The sequence below is a fragment of the Drosophila guanche genome, unplaced genomic scaffold, assembly GCF_900245975.1.
Source record: "Drosophila guanche unplaced genomic scaffold, DGUA_6, whole genome shotgun sequence".
Lineage (NCBI taxonomy): Eukaryota > Metazoa > Arthropoda > Insecta > Diptera > Drosophilidae > Drosophila > Drosophila guanche.
The window spans coordinates 6,504,214-6,517,596 of NW_022995747.1; the positions used below are offsets into that span (position 1 = coordinate 6,504,214).

General features: G+C 47.6%; 1 protein-coding gene across 1 annotated transcript; it reads right to left on the bottom strand.

Annotated features, from left to right (window-relative positions):
- Positions 1-11,625: 11,625 nt before the first annotated feature.
- Positions 11,626-12,738, bottom strand: LOC117583269. The gene is made up of 2 exons (XM_034271496.1): positions 12,655-12,738; positions 11,626-12,598 (listed from the first exon to the last, which is right to left on the bottom strand). Exons 1-2 carry the CDS (start codon positions 12,655-12,657, stop codon positions 11,726-11,728), a joined length of 876 nt encoding a protein of 291 aa, XP_034127387.1. The 5' UTR covers positions 12,658-12,738; the 3' UTR covers positions 11,626-11,725.
- Between the last annotated feature and the right edge of the window lie 645 nt (positions 12,739-13,383).

Genomic DNA, 13,383 nt, shown 5'->3' on the forward strand with positions numbered 1-13,383 from the left:
TTTTGGGCACATTTCCTAGCTGCAGCCTGGAGCCTGTGGCCTGGGGATTGGCAGCGGGTGATGGCCGAGGAAGAGAATGCGACACGACACACGATGACAAATGTTGATATTCAAATGGCACCGTTGGGGGCGTTGGGAGCGGGCACTTGTCGGTGACGGAGCTCGAGATGGAGCTGAAGCTAGAGCTGTAGCTGTAGCTGTACGTGGACTTGGAGTTGGATGTAAGGCTTTTGTCACCCGAGTGATGGAGGAGGAGGTCCCCAGGCAAACGACACCCGCACCAGGCATTCCAATCGATTGTTGGCCATGTTGCGCGGATGCCTCTCCTTGGGTTGCTTGGGTGAGAAAAGTAAGCCGTTGGCAGCCCCTTCCCCTCATTCCCCTCTTTCAGAGTCTCCTTTCCATTCAACGCAAACAGGCAGCAGATGTTTGAAATGTTTGCGCGACTTTGTCAACGTTCTCCTGTTGGTTCTTCTGGTCTTCTGTTTGGTGTCTCCTCCAATTGAATGCATTGAGAAATGTCACCAGCACCTGTCAGCAGATGTCGGAGGAGGCCTCTATCCATAGAGAAGAGAAGCCAAACACTTATGATACCGTTCGATTCTAGGAGTTCTGCTAGGAGTGGGATGGAGTGTGGAGAGTGGATTCCAGATGCCAGCGGGAGATCAGTGGCCCAAGAATCTCCTCCGGCAATTAAACCTCTAGAATGCAGATTCCTTTGCTGCCTCCACCCCAAACAAATTGGGTTAAGACTGCAGTTTGCATTAAGTGAACAGCGATCAGCATGCAGAGAAGGCAAATCAGGGTAAGTCCATGGAAAGTGCATTTCCATATGCATAGCAGGAGCTATGCACCTCCTCCATCCTCCTCCAAATACGAATTCGCTCTGCTCCTCACGAGCCAACTCACGATTCCGCTTATCTCGTGGCCAGTGGGGCCACAGGAGAGCCCAGAGCCTTGAATTCCTAACGAAATGTGTCAATAATTAATTGTATTCAATTAAAGCACGTTCCCTCTCGATCCTCCATCCTCCATCCTCCACCTCGGATTAATTAAGATGCAGTTGGATCAGCAGACAAGAACTGGGATCTTGGCCTACTCCAGAGTCATGTAATATGCATTTGACGATGTTGACTCTGGTTGGAGCATCGGATATGCATCTGCCGATGCCGATGCCAATGCCGATGCCATGGAATATATTCAAGTATATCCGAGTCTCTGCTTTGCCTCTGCCGTTGTCCACGTTTTCGGGTAAAAGTGCAGCTAAACATCAATTAGCCCAATTCCCAGGCCGTTGCCACTTTGATTGTTGCCTCTTCTCCTTCTGTGACTTCTGTGTCTGCCTCTGGCTCTGTTTCTCTTTCTTCTGGGATTCGGATTCCACTTTGCTTTCATGTGCATGTTGCATGTGGCTCACGTTGCATTTCGGCAACCAACCAACCAGTTGGAGTCGAAGGGGCAGTGGCAGTGGCAGTGGCAGCTGCAGCTGCTTTGGGGAGTTGCTGCCAGCCAGGGCTGCCCTTGCCTGTGATTAGATGCGGCTCCTCTTCACACAAGAGTGAAATTTATTGCAATTTTCATTTCATTTCATTTCATTTATTTGCGATGTGTCTTGGCTTCGTTCTCCATCATGTCCGACCCTCTGGCAGGGGAGAGCCTTTCCCATATCATTTCATTGTTCCACATCAGCAGAGATTCTCTCTCTCTCTCTCTCTCTGAGGGCCTCAATGGTCAGTTCTCACTGCTCCCTCCACAGTTGGCAGTTCCCAATGCACTCTGCTTGTCTCACGTGCCATCGAAAGTGCGTCGTGCGGAGGTTTCACTTCTCAGCGGACTGGAAAGTGATTCTAATCAAACGGATTTAATGAAATAATGCCAGCCCAAGAGGAGAATGTAGAATTCTTCCAACAGAAAGTCCAACAGAAAGTCCAACTCCAAGCGAACATTTCACTCATGTCGGGTGTCACGCGGACGAGGCTTTCAACTAAATCAAAAGTCTTCCATCTGCGATCGACACACATTTGACTCTGTTGTCCCGTCTTCAAGGTCTCTCCTCTGACATGGGACTGGCACTGGCATTGGCATCCTTCGATATTCGTATTCGTATTCGTATTCGCATTCCCGTCACGATTTTGACCACAAAGAAATGCAAGGCAGAGCAGCGACAGGCAGATGAGCGATGGCCAGGCATCACTCGGAATCAGAATCGAATAGGAATCGGACTTGGATTCAGATTCAGATGATGTCGAAGCCTGTGACACCCGATTCTGAATTTCTATTCCTGTTACTCCCATGTTTAATGCAAAATGTTAAGTCGCAGGCGAATGGCAAATGTTTGACACAGGAAATGAAAGTTCACTAAATCGATGCGGAGGGGAGAGGTTCGCAGAACTCACCGTTTGGAAGATGCCGATCTTTAGCAGATCTGCTAAAAGTGAAACCTCTAATAGCTCGTAATTGCCTGGCATTCGGAGAAGTAGATGTTCGGCTTAATAGGAAACCAAAGAGTCAGCAGCAGGCAGCATCATTAACCCCTCGAGATTCTCATTTGTTATCCTCCAACTTTCAACCCGTGGCTTTCAACAGGTTTCCTCTGCTTCCAAGACCAACTCCAACCCGAACACGACTCACGCACAAAGATGACATTCACCGACTTAGAGATCCGATCCGCGATCTATGCAAATAACCATAAATCTGAGCAGCAGAAATGACAACTTGGGGAACAACTCTGACCCACAATCGGATGAATGGAGAATAACTTTTGCTTTTCTTTTCGTGCGAATCAATTAGCACGGATCCAAGATGATTTATGGCATCCAGGCCACTCCGAATCGAAGGGAATTCGTACCCAAGGTGGATGGGGCACACGCCCCAGCGAACACCTTTCTATAATTAAATAAACGAAAGGTTTATCGAGAGATTAATGGATGTGAAGTCTATTTTGGGGCACTGTGTGGAGGAGGAATTCGCTGAGCAATCAGCAAACACAAATTTCCCAATCTTGCATCTCCCCAATGAGAACATCGCATCATACAAGGAGAATTAACAACATCTCTGTGGGTTGTGGGTTGTGGGTTGTGGAGGATGGGGACAAAGAAGGAGAATGTCATGAACTTTGAGCCGCAGTTCCTCCTCCCTCCCTGGCATGACCCGATCTCAGCCAGCGTCTCGTCTCGTCTCGTCTCGTCTCGTATCAGCGCTGACATCGCCTAAACAGCCAAGAGAACAACATGGAAACAAACGATGCTGGGGATTGGGATTAGTGGAATTGGTGGGGTAGAACAGGGCCCCTGCAGGGGAACAACAGTTGATCCTGCTGCTCCTGTTAGATGTGGCCATGTCTACACTACTGGCACAATTTCCAGGCCAGACGTCTACCCGTTCCCGTTGCTTTTTATTGCTGTTCTGTGGCTGTGCCTCTGAGTGTTGTCTTCATTGCTGGCTGAGCATTTTGTCAGCGGCATGTTAAGATTTAAATAGACATGCAAAGCCGTGCCACGGGGAATCGGAATCAGGAAGAACCAAGCAGAGCCACAGAGCGTGGGTGGATGGAGAATAAGTAGAGACTCCTCCTAACCATTTGCAGCGGGTGTAAGATGCACACTTTCGATAAAATGTCGCCTGAAATTTATGCAACTCGAGAAACAGAACTGAGAACTAAGAACTGAGAAGTGGGAAACGGAGCTAGGGACTGAGAGTGAGTGCCTTGGTGGTGCCCAGAAATGGAACAACATCATTTACAGCACGAGCTGGGGCTGTCGTTCCTCTCATTGCTGACTTATTTGTGGCTGGCAGACACGAATGCCGAATGCCCACGGAACTTGTCATAAATGCGATTCTGTAACCCATTTAATGGCTATCTGGGTTAAGGGCAATTGGGACATCGACATCGTCGCTCTTCTTGAGCGAATCAATTGATTTGTGCTCATATGTAAATCGACATAATCAATTTATTTTTCAATTTTGCGGCACACAAATCGCTTTGGTTCGCAGGCTGCGGTTTCGGCATTGGCTCTGTCTATGTCTCTGCCTCTGGCTGGATCATAACTCTGGCTGGCTCTGGCTCTGGCTGGCCAACCTGTCCAGTGATTTATGCTTTCGGGCAGTATCTTGGCCATATCACATTAACCATTACAAACTCCCACTAAAGCGAGGGTAAATCGGAGCTGGAGCTAGAGCAGGAGCCGGGCAGATGGGCAACAGGAGGCAATGTATCTTCGCTTATGACTGACATCCTTTTCGCTTTTGCCAGCATTGTATTCGCTTGCTCTTTTCTTGTTGTTTGTGCATTTGTTGTGTGCAGTTTTGCGGTCAATTGGTCAGGCTCTGGCTTAGGCTCTGGAAGTAAGACACATGTGTGTGGAATCTATAGATTCCCGCTAGTTCTTGGGCATTGTTCGTGGGGTTCTCCTCGGATTTCGGTTTTCATTTGTTCATTTGTTCATTATTGGGTCCGCAGTCCACGTCGCTTTTAAATGAGTTATTGAGCAAATGGCTCCGAGCTGGTTTACCTACATACGATCCCACATTTTGGGTTCGTTTGTTTGCCGTCCTCTGTGCGGTGCGGTGCAGTGCGGTGCTGTGCCAGTTACTCGCAGTTAGCCGAGCCACCAAGTAAGCAGCCAGCTTTGCAGCCCAGGAGTCATCTGGCCGAACGGAGATGATTAAACCGAACTTTTGCATTCGGCTGCTCGTTGGCAATGTTCTTGGCAATGGGAAGACTCTCCGCTTTCCGTTCTCCGATCTCCGATCTCCGTGCACATATGTGGGTCAATGGCCCAACAATTTGCATTGTGCGCAGACCAAAAACCATTTGTAATTTGTAATTACAAAAGAAACCAAATGATGACAAAAGGTCACACAGTTAATTCTCTTTATAGGAGTCTATTTCTGGCTACCCATTCGATGCCTGCCATCGCCTGCCAAAGAAAGTTGACCCAAGAGCTGTAACAAATCTCCGATTTTCTAATAGATTTTTGAAAACAAAAGCCGCTTTAATCGTATTAAAAAGAATTCGCAATTCGCAATTCGCCTCTGCCACAAATCGTTGTGTGAATTTCCAAAGTGTGAATTTCCCATTGGCACTCATCAGAAAGCCATTTGCCATCAGTTGGCATTAAATCCATCATTCGATTCGAATCTAGGGTTCAACCACTCGGCCAAAGATTCAGTGGATCGGTTTGCTTACTCGCTTCAACGATTGACAGGATTAAAAGTCGGACAGGAAAGGCAGCAGAGAAAGTTGCCTTACTTTTCGTTTGAGTGGGTGGGAAAAAGGCCTGGCATGGCAAGTGTGCAGCACCAGCCACATTCCATTAAAAACCATTTTGCTAATCGCATTGGCAGCACATCTTGTGTAAGCCTTCTAATTGAAGTACAATTGGGCAGAGGTCATTGCCTGTCTGATGATTGCGTTGGTGGTTCTCTTTGAGTACATGGAAATCTGACAACAAACGAAATGTTGTATATTTGCGTATTTCGTACACCTAATGGGCCTTAAGCACCCTTAATTATGGTGATAATTAAACAGAGACCGGCGAAAACAAACAAACTCTGAAAACGATGAACAGCTAATTTGATAATTTGCCTAGTCAGTTCAGAAAAATGTCGAGAAATTCAGCTGCCATCCATAGACGTAGATAAGAATACACACAAACCGAGAGACATGCCAGGCATACATAAATGAATAAATTTAACACGCAGCCCATTCATGTTCATAACCGTTAGGCTTAATGGACAAACCAGATGTGAGTCTTCTAGAGTGGATTTGTTTATCTCCACTCAGCCATCTATCTATAAGTCTTTTCTCTCTCTTGCATGGTATGCAAAGCGTTTGTGCTACTGTGTGACTAACTGTTGAAAGGGAACCCTGCTTCGGGTTGAACGGTTCCAAGATCTCTGTGGATACAACACACTTTTCAAACTGGAATGGCCCTTGCTGGGCGGCCCTTGGCATTCAACTTTCTTTCCCAAAAACTTTCAATTAAAACTTTCAGTTTTTATTTGTCACCAGACCAGACCCCCCCCCCTGGTCCCGTTCTAAGTGGCATTAGCTTCTGTGTCGGCTCGTTCTGACCTTCAGGCAAACGTCCAATAAAGAAAAAACATGACGGTAATAGCTCATAAGCCGATTTTCGGTTTCGCAGCTCTGTCGCCTGGGAACATGTCACACTGGAGAGCCTATGAAAGTGAAACGATGTATTCAGTGCTTCCAAAAGATCATTAAGAATGTTGTTCTTGAGTGGGAATAAGCTGACTCCTGTTGAGTTATGTAGATACAAATAAATACCCGTATTAAGTGATGTTGAGCAGGCTGAAGAGTTTATTAATCTTGCAATAATAATCTCCGGTTTTCGGTGTAAATGATACCGAGAACAATGTAGTCTAGTATATGTAGATAGTAATCTATCATTTTATGAGCTCAAATGATCATTGAGAACCGCACTAATTTGAAGTGTGTCAACACACCTGTTCAAGCCAATAAAGGGGATTTACTTGCAAGTGGTTTGACTGCCTCAAGGGCATACACAAATAAATCAACAGATCAATCATGTTTGCAGCTCAGTCAGACAATTTGCCAGAACAATCTCATAAATAGAGTCACAAATGTTGTTTGCTCACGCGGCGGACTGCCTGCAACGCCCACACATCAGCATCGACACGCGGAGTCGCGGACTTGTCTGCTGACTGCCACTTGTTGCCGCGCTCACACAGCGCACACAGAGAATACAGCAACAAAATAAAAGACAAGGAAATGTTTTTTACATAATTTTATTGCCACTGATATGGTCTGTTCCCATAATCCGCAGACAGGGAGCACCGACACCGACACCCACACCCATTAGGCGCAATTCAGGCTTGAGTACACGAATTTTGGTTTTGCCCAGCAACAAATATGCAAGCAACGAATTGCCGTTAAACGCCCACGGGATTTGTCGGCAGTTGGATAAGACTGAAGCTGTGTATGGAGTAGGAGTAGTAGTTGAAGACTCCAGAGTCTATGGTCTATGGTTGTATGGTCCATGGTTGAGGGAGTTTTGTCGGAGCTGGGCCGACACAATAAATAATATGTAACAAAGTCAGAAGGACCGAAAGAGCGACCGAGCGGCATGCCGCCACCGCGTTGCCGTCGCATTGCGAAGGCAACTTTGAGTTATGAAGCGAACTTGTGGCGCGTGCGGGAGTGCGGCTCCTCGAGATTTACCCAGATCCCAGTGCTCTGTTAATTTCCGCTCTGGCTGCGGGCACAACGTTTTGCGGATTAATGTGGGTCATAGCGGTTGGGTCCTGAGATTTATGCAGAGCCGCGGTAATTGCACAGCGCGCTGACATTTATCATCGGCAGGCCAGAGTCAGAGTCAGAGTCAAAGCCAGGGCCAGGGCCATGCAGCAGTTGATTGCGGCTCAAATCGAACACTTTCTCACACGAAAGTGAAGCGCTGGTGGAAGCTTGGCAACTGGCAACTACCAACTGGCAACTGGCAACAAATTTCACATGATTCTTTGGGAATCAATGCACACAGTGCACATAAATCACTTGGCTTTTGTTTGTCTATTTTCATGCATTGATTCGAATCGATTCATTGGGCCCGGCCCCCGGGCGACTCTCACTTTCAACACAGCCCGAGCAACCGAGCGAAGACCTGCGAACGAGTCGATTCGATTGGACACACAGCTCTCATCGACCCGCAGCATTCCTTTCAGCAAAGCTGGCCAACCTATGGATTATTAATGGTCAAAGGCAATCGATGTACATCGCTTTTGGCTGGATGGATGACCAGTGGTACCGTTACCATCTCCTGTTTAGTGCACCCCGCTCCATGGCCACTTCTAACAAAAAAAAAAAACAAAAAACGCAAATCAGCAAACCAAACGATCCATCCAGGCTCCATGCTCTCCCTCTCCCTCTACGTCGTCGTTGTTGTTGTTCTGAGGCAATTAATTTTGCTAATCGCATTTACAATTCTATGGCATATAAATGCCAACATTAAGAGCACAACGGGGCCACCTCCGCCAACCGCCAACCGCCAACTGCCAACCGCCAAAAAGCGCTGCTGGCCTTTAATTATGGAAACAGAGTGCAGTTCCACATGACAGCCAGACCCAATGGCTCAATGCTTTAATGCTTTGCCCCCCCCAATCGCGGAGCCTGGAGAGCAGCATCCGCTGCGATCCTGTTCGGTCCTGTTCGGAGCGTTGCAGCCATGACTCTTCGATGTTGTCATAAAAACAAAATGCTCTGCAGAACATGAAAATGTTCTGTGGCCAGACGACCCGAGGCCAAGTGGAACAGGTGCAACCAGTTGGGGTCCTCACTGCCGTGGAGTACCCGTTCCAGGCTCTTCTGTTTGTTGTTCTCTCCTGGAACGGATTTTGTGGTAGGCCGAAAACGGTTATGGATTCCAAATGAATCAGTGGGAGGATTCTTAAGCTCGTAAATCATGTCAGTTCCCCGAGATGGTACACGCAGATGGAACGATGCAGAAGGCGCTGCCAAAACCCAACGAAAATTTGTGAGTGAAGAACTCTTTCCAAGCCCACATATCGTATGAATAATCAAGAAGTTAATTGGGGAACACGGCGTAGCTGTAAACAGATAATAAAAGATCCATCCAAAAGTGAAATAAAAATCAGAGCTGAGCGTTTCAATTGGATCTCTCCATTCAATTCAGCTCCGAGGAACGATCATTATGATGATTTCCTGAGTGGTTGGTCTGCCTCCCAGTTCGCTTCCCAGGAGATGTCTTTGACAAGTCGAGTCTTTCATCTTGCAATTGATTCGAATCAATCGATCCAGTCGGGATAGATGCACTTTGAGATGGGAGCCCACAGCCACAGCCACAGCCACAGCTCGGGCTTTGGGGAACGACAATCGACAATCGGGCAGAAATCAAACAATTTCGCTTTCATTGTACGCAGCTCAATTTGTACAATATAATTTGGGATTTGGGGTCTTTATTAATGCAATTACCGCACGTTAAATAAAAGCCGCGCTGCGGTTACGTGCAACGTGACCAGATCGAGCAAACATTACATCAGCGGGCGCAATTTGGGGAAGCGGTCCGTCCCGTCCCGTCCCGTCCCGCCCAACTACAGCCCAATCATCAAAGAAAGCGACCGCCGGAGGATTAGACATGGCTCAAGCATGGCTACGACTGAGGACTGAGCTTACCATGGCACACATTTCGCTTCATTCCACCGCACTTAAGTGTAATAAAATTTGTAATAGAATAAGTGCAGCGCATTCGGAGAGTTCTCTCCTCCATTTGCCATTTGCCATTTGCCTCCCCTTCTGATGCCTTACATGGAAATGATTTTCGATTCAGCCCGCGGGCACAGTGCACCGATGCTAGATGCTAGATGCTCCCTGCCTGCCTCCCTGCTTAATCTATTGTCTATCTGGAGCGCCAAGCCAAAGTGAAGATCATTCAGGGGCGCACACAGCAGCCGGATCGGATTAGAGCAAGTTTCTCCCCTGGGAAAGCTAGTTCCCCCGCTCCAGCCACCTTCGACAAGGTTTATGGCCACGCACCTGTGTCCATTTATATGAGGTTCAGCTCGAATGATAATCGACTTCCGTTGGCCAGATGCTGTTGACCCAGTTGTGGTCGGTCAGAGACGCTGACTCCGACTGGACATGGAATCTGTGGGCGGGCCTCGGGCTCCCTCTTTGATATGACAAAAGTCCGTGAAAATGGCAGCGATCTGGAGCCATATAAGCGCTAAGAAATGGCAACACAAGTAATATGGAAATTTTCGTTTTCTCCACAGCAGCAGCAGCAGCAGCAGCAGATTTCCCTAAGCAGCCAAGACATGAAATTCAAATGCAGATGCCCAAGCCAGAAAAAGGAAATCCCCAATCCCAATCCCAATCCCAGCCTCAACCTCGATCTTTTAGAATCTATGGACATTTAGACACTGGGCGATCTCACCTCACCCAAATACGCGACAGCTCAATCAGTTGGCCATGACTACTGCCCCATGCATGTGGCTGTGGATATGGCCATGGATATATGGATATGGATGTGGCCATGGATGTGCCTGCTGCTGCTGCTGCTGGAGAGGATTTCGGGCAATTTGATTTATGTGCAGGCCGAAGAACTTGTCTCTTCCTCGTTGCATTGCAGTTTCATGTTGGAATTCATGAATAAACATTAAAGCAGCCGAAAATTTGTGCAAAGCTGCAAGAACAATAGAACTTGGACTGGCGATGCTCCATTGTGTTTTATGGAACCCTTTTCCACATCGAACGTGAGGTTCAGCTCGAGTACAAATTCTCACAGACACACAAAACCCCCATCCATGGGTGTGCACTGTGCCAACTGGGCCCGTCGAGCCAAGGTTCACTCTCCTGTCACTCTCACATCGAATTCATTTGGCGCAGTTCGATGGCTGGAGATTCTTCCAACAGAATCGCACTGCCAGTGCGTGAAATATTCGTGAATTATTTTGTGAAAGCTGACAACTGGCAGAGAAGTGCCGCGCATGCCCCACTCGCTGGGGCTCTGATTAGTTCAGGTGCTCGCATTGACCCAGAGAACTACATTTAAGGCAGAGCTCAGACTTTCAGTCTGGTGGAAGGGCATCGAACGGGCAGGAGAAGACCAGGAGTGGGATCCCAGCCACTCTGTCTCCCGTTAGTCTCTAACTCAGTTACCCAGTCGGGCAGTCAGTCAGTCAGTCAGTCAGTCAGTCAGTTGGGGAACGGTTAATTTGCCCAAAGAGACGAGACACGAGCAGTTCTCTCGCTGTGATAAATGGCCCTTCGCCATCCTCCAGGTCTAGGTCCAGCCACTTCCTCGTCGTAGTCTGGGACTAATCGTTGCTGTTTGGCCTTAGTTAGTCGGTTAAATAGTCTCACACCTCGACACAGACAGCGGCTCAGACATGGACATGGAGTTCGACAAGGCGTCTGCTAATATTCTGGCTGGCTGGCTGGCTGGCCGGTCGGCTGCAACTCAATTAGGATGCTGGAAATGATTCATTCTAATCTCGAGTCGAGTATCTGCAGTCATGAAGTCTCCTCCAGAGATACATTTACCATTTACCGTTGCCCATTCCCCATTCCCCATTCCCCGAGGCGGCTCTTAAGCGGTTGTTGTGCCTAGAATTTTGCATGGCCATTTCATTATTGATTCGGATCTGAGTGGGTCGTAAATGTCTTAATTTAGTGGCAGTTCCCAGTACTCTGCTCCTCCCACTGACAGCTACATTCTGCGGACAGCTCTTGGGATACCCTTCCTCTGTGGGCCTCTGTGTGTGCCTCTGTAGGGTATTCGAGCTGGTTCCCATTAGTGAAGGAAAGTGAGAGTTTCGACCAGCATATATCTCAAATATCCCATCTCTCGAGCTGCATTTCTATTTGCTTTTGTTTGTTTTGATGGGAGTCTGCGAGTGAATGAGTTTAATCGATGGCCAAACCCCAGAGCAGCCTGCATGAGCCATCATTAGGCCTGTCCCACACTCAGTTTGTTAACGTTTAAGCGCCTACAATGAAAGTGAAAAGTAGCGTTAAGTGTGCACCCATCGATGCACTTTCTTTGCATTTACATGTGTACATCTACGAGATGAACAACACTTGGGCACCCTCAGGTTCCCTTAAATGGATCTCTAATTAGCGTTTATTATGGCACAGAGGAGAAAAACAAGTGCAAGTGCGTGGAGCATAGAGATGGTGCATCCCCGCAATAAACATTTTCTCTGTTTTGGACAGTCAAAGTAAGAGCTAGAACTTAATTTTCTTGGCTGGAGTCTCATTGTCAGAGTCAGAGCTGAGGCTGGAGTCTTGGCAGCTGCAGCTGCAGCTGCAGTCACAGCTAGAGTCGCTGCAGGACTCGCAGTCGCAGGAAATTGCCGAGTCAGAGTCTGACCCTGAGCCATCCATTGGCTCTTCAAGGCTCGGCTTCTTGGGAATATTCGGATAGCCTTTGCTGTGTAAATATTGTACGGCAGAGGTGCGAAAATCGTGCAGGATGCTTCGAAATTCCTCCATGAACTGCTCACGGGTCCGAAAGTTGCACTCGGACAGCTTCTTCTTCATATAATCACACTTCCCGAGAAGAGTGCGAGCAAAGGAATGTTGCAGATTTTTGGCGAGCAGCCGAAACTTTCTCAACTTCGCCTCGCACTGGCTCTTGAGGGTCCTGCCGTGCACCGCTTTCGGGCTGGCGCGACGGGGATGCCTGGTCAAGGGTACCTCCGGTCCCAGCTGTCGATGTATCATCAGTTTCAAGAGACTTCTACCCATACGTGTTCCGCTCTCGTCATGCGGTGCAAAATATTCGCAGTAATTATCGAGCATAATTCGAAAGTCTCGGAGAGCCTCTGCCAGAGTCGAGTAGTACCGATTGTCGATTCTCCTCCTAATAATGCCGATGTCCAGTGGATTTTTGGTAATCTTGTAGAAATTCGGATTGTCTAAGGGCTTCAAAAAGTCAGCTGCGTATTTTTTCCTCGCCAGCTTCTCAAGCACATTCACTTTGAACCAATGAAGTAAATTGGTGTACAGCCCCTCGCTCCCCACCTTCGGCATCACCTCCGGCTCCACGCGGCCCAGAATGCGTTGGCGCCGCTTTATGGACTCCAAACAGTTCTGCGGCTAAGGAGTGTACAGTGGAGTGGAGTTGTGCACATGAGGTCTTCCATTCGACTTACCATATTTAGGTACGCCTTCCGTTTGCTTACAATTGCTAATAAATTAATTACTTTTATTTCCCTAATACGCTTCGAAATTCAGCCGAAAATTATACAACTGGACAGCTGCTAGACAATGACAAACCAAATGTACAGCAAACTTCAATTTAAATGTACTTTAAGGTAAATCCATCGCCTACTTTTGTGATAAAAACGATAACCCAAAAATTATGAATAATCGGAACTATGTTCCCCATGTAGATTCAAAGGCAAACCTCTACCAGAGCAATGCTCTGGTCATCTTGGTGGGCGTTTCTCTTTGCTGGTTAATTGAGACTTTATTGCGAATTAGTGTGGACCAAGTGGAGAATGTCCGAGCAGATCATGGACGTCAATTAATTTACTCATTAGACCATTTCTGTCGCATTATTGAACCACAAACGGGGAACGCGTCTCATCACCAATGCGGGGAGTTCTGGGAAACTCCAGGCCCGAGTTTGCTCCAGAATCCACTGGCTGCATTCTGTTGATGTTTGTGAGAGAAGTTGCCGTTTTGTAGTCTTAACATCTTAGGGAATTCGGACATAGCTCCATTAAGAACTAAAACCATTTGCAGTCGTGTCTTTGACCATAAGTCACATGTGGTTTTCCCCCTCATAATCAGCGGCATCATCATCTGATTTGTTGCTGCCTCTCTTCACACAGAATTTCCCCTTTGGTGGCCGTGGCCGCTTTGATCTGTCATGATCC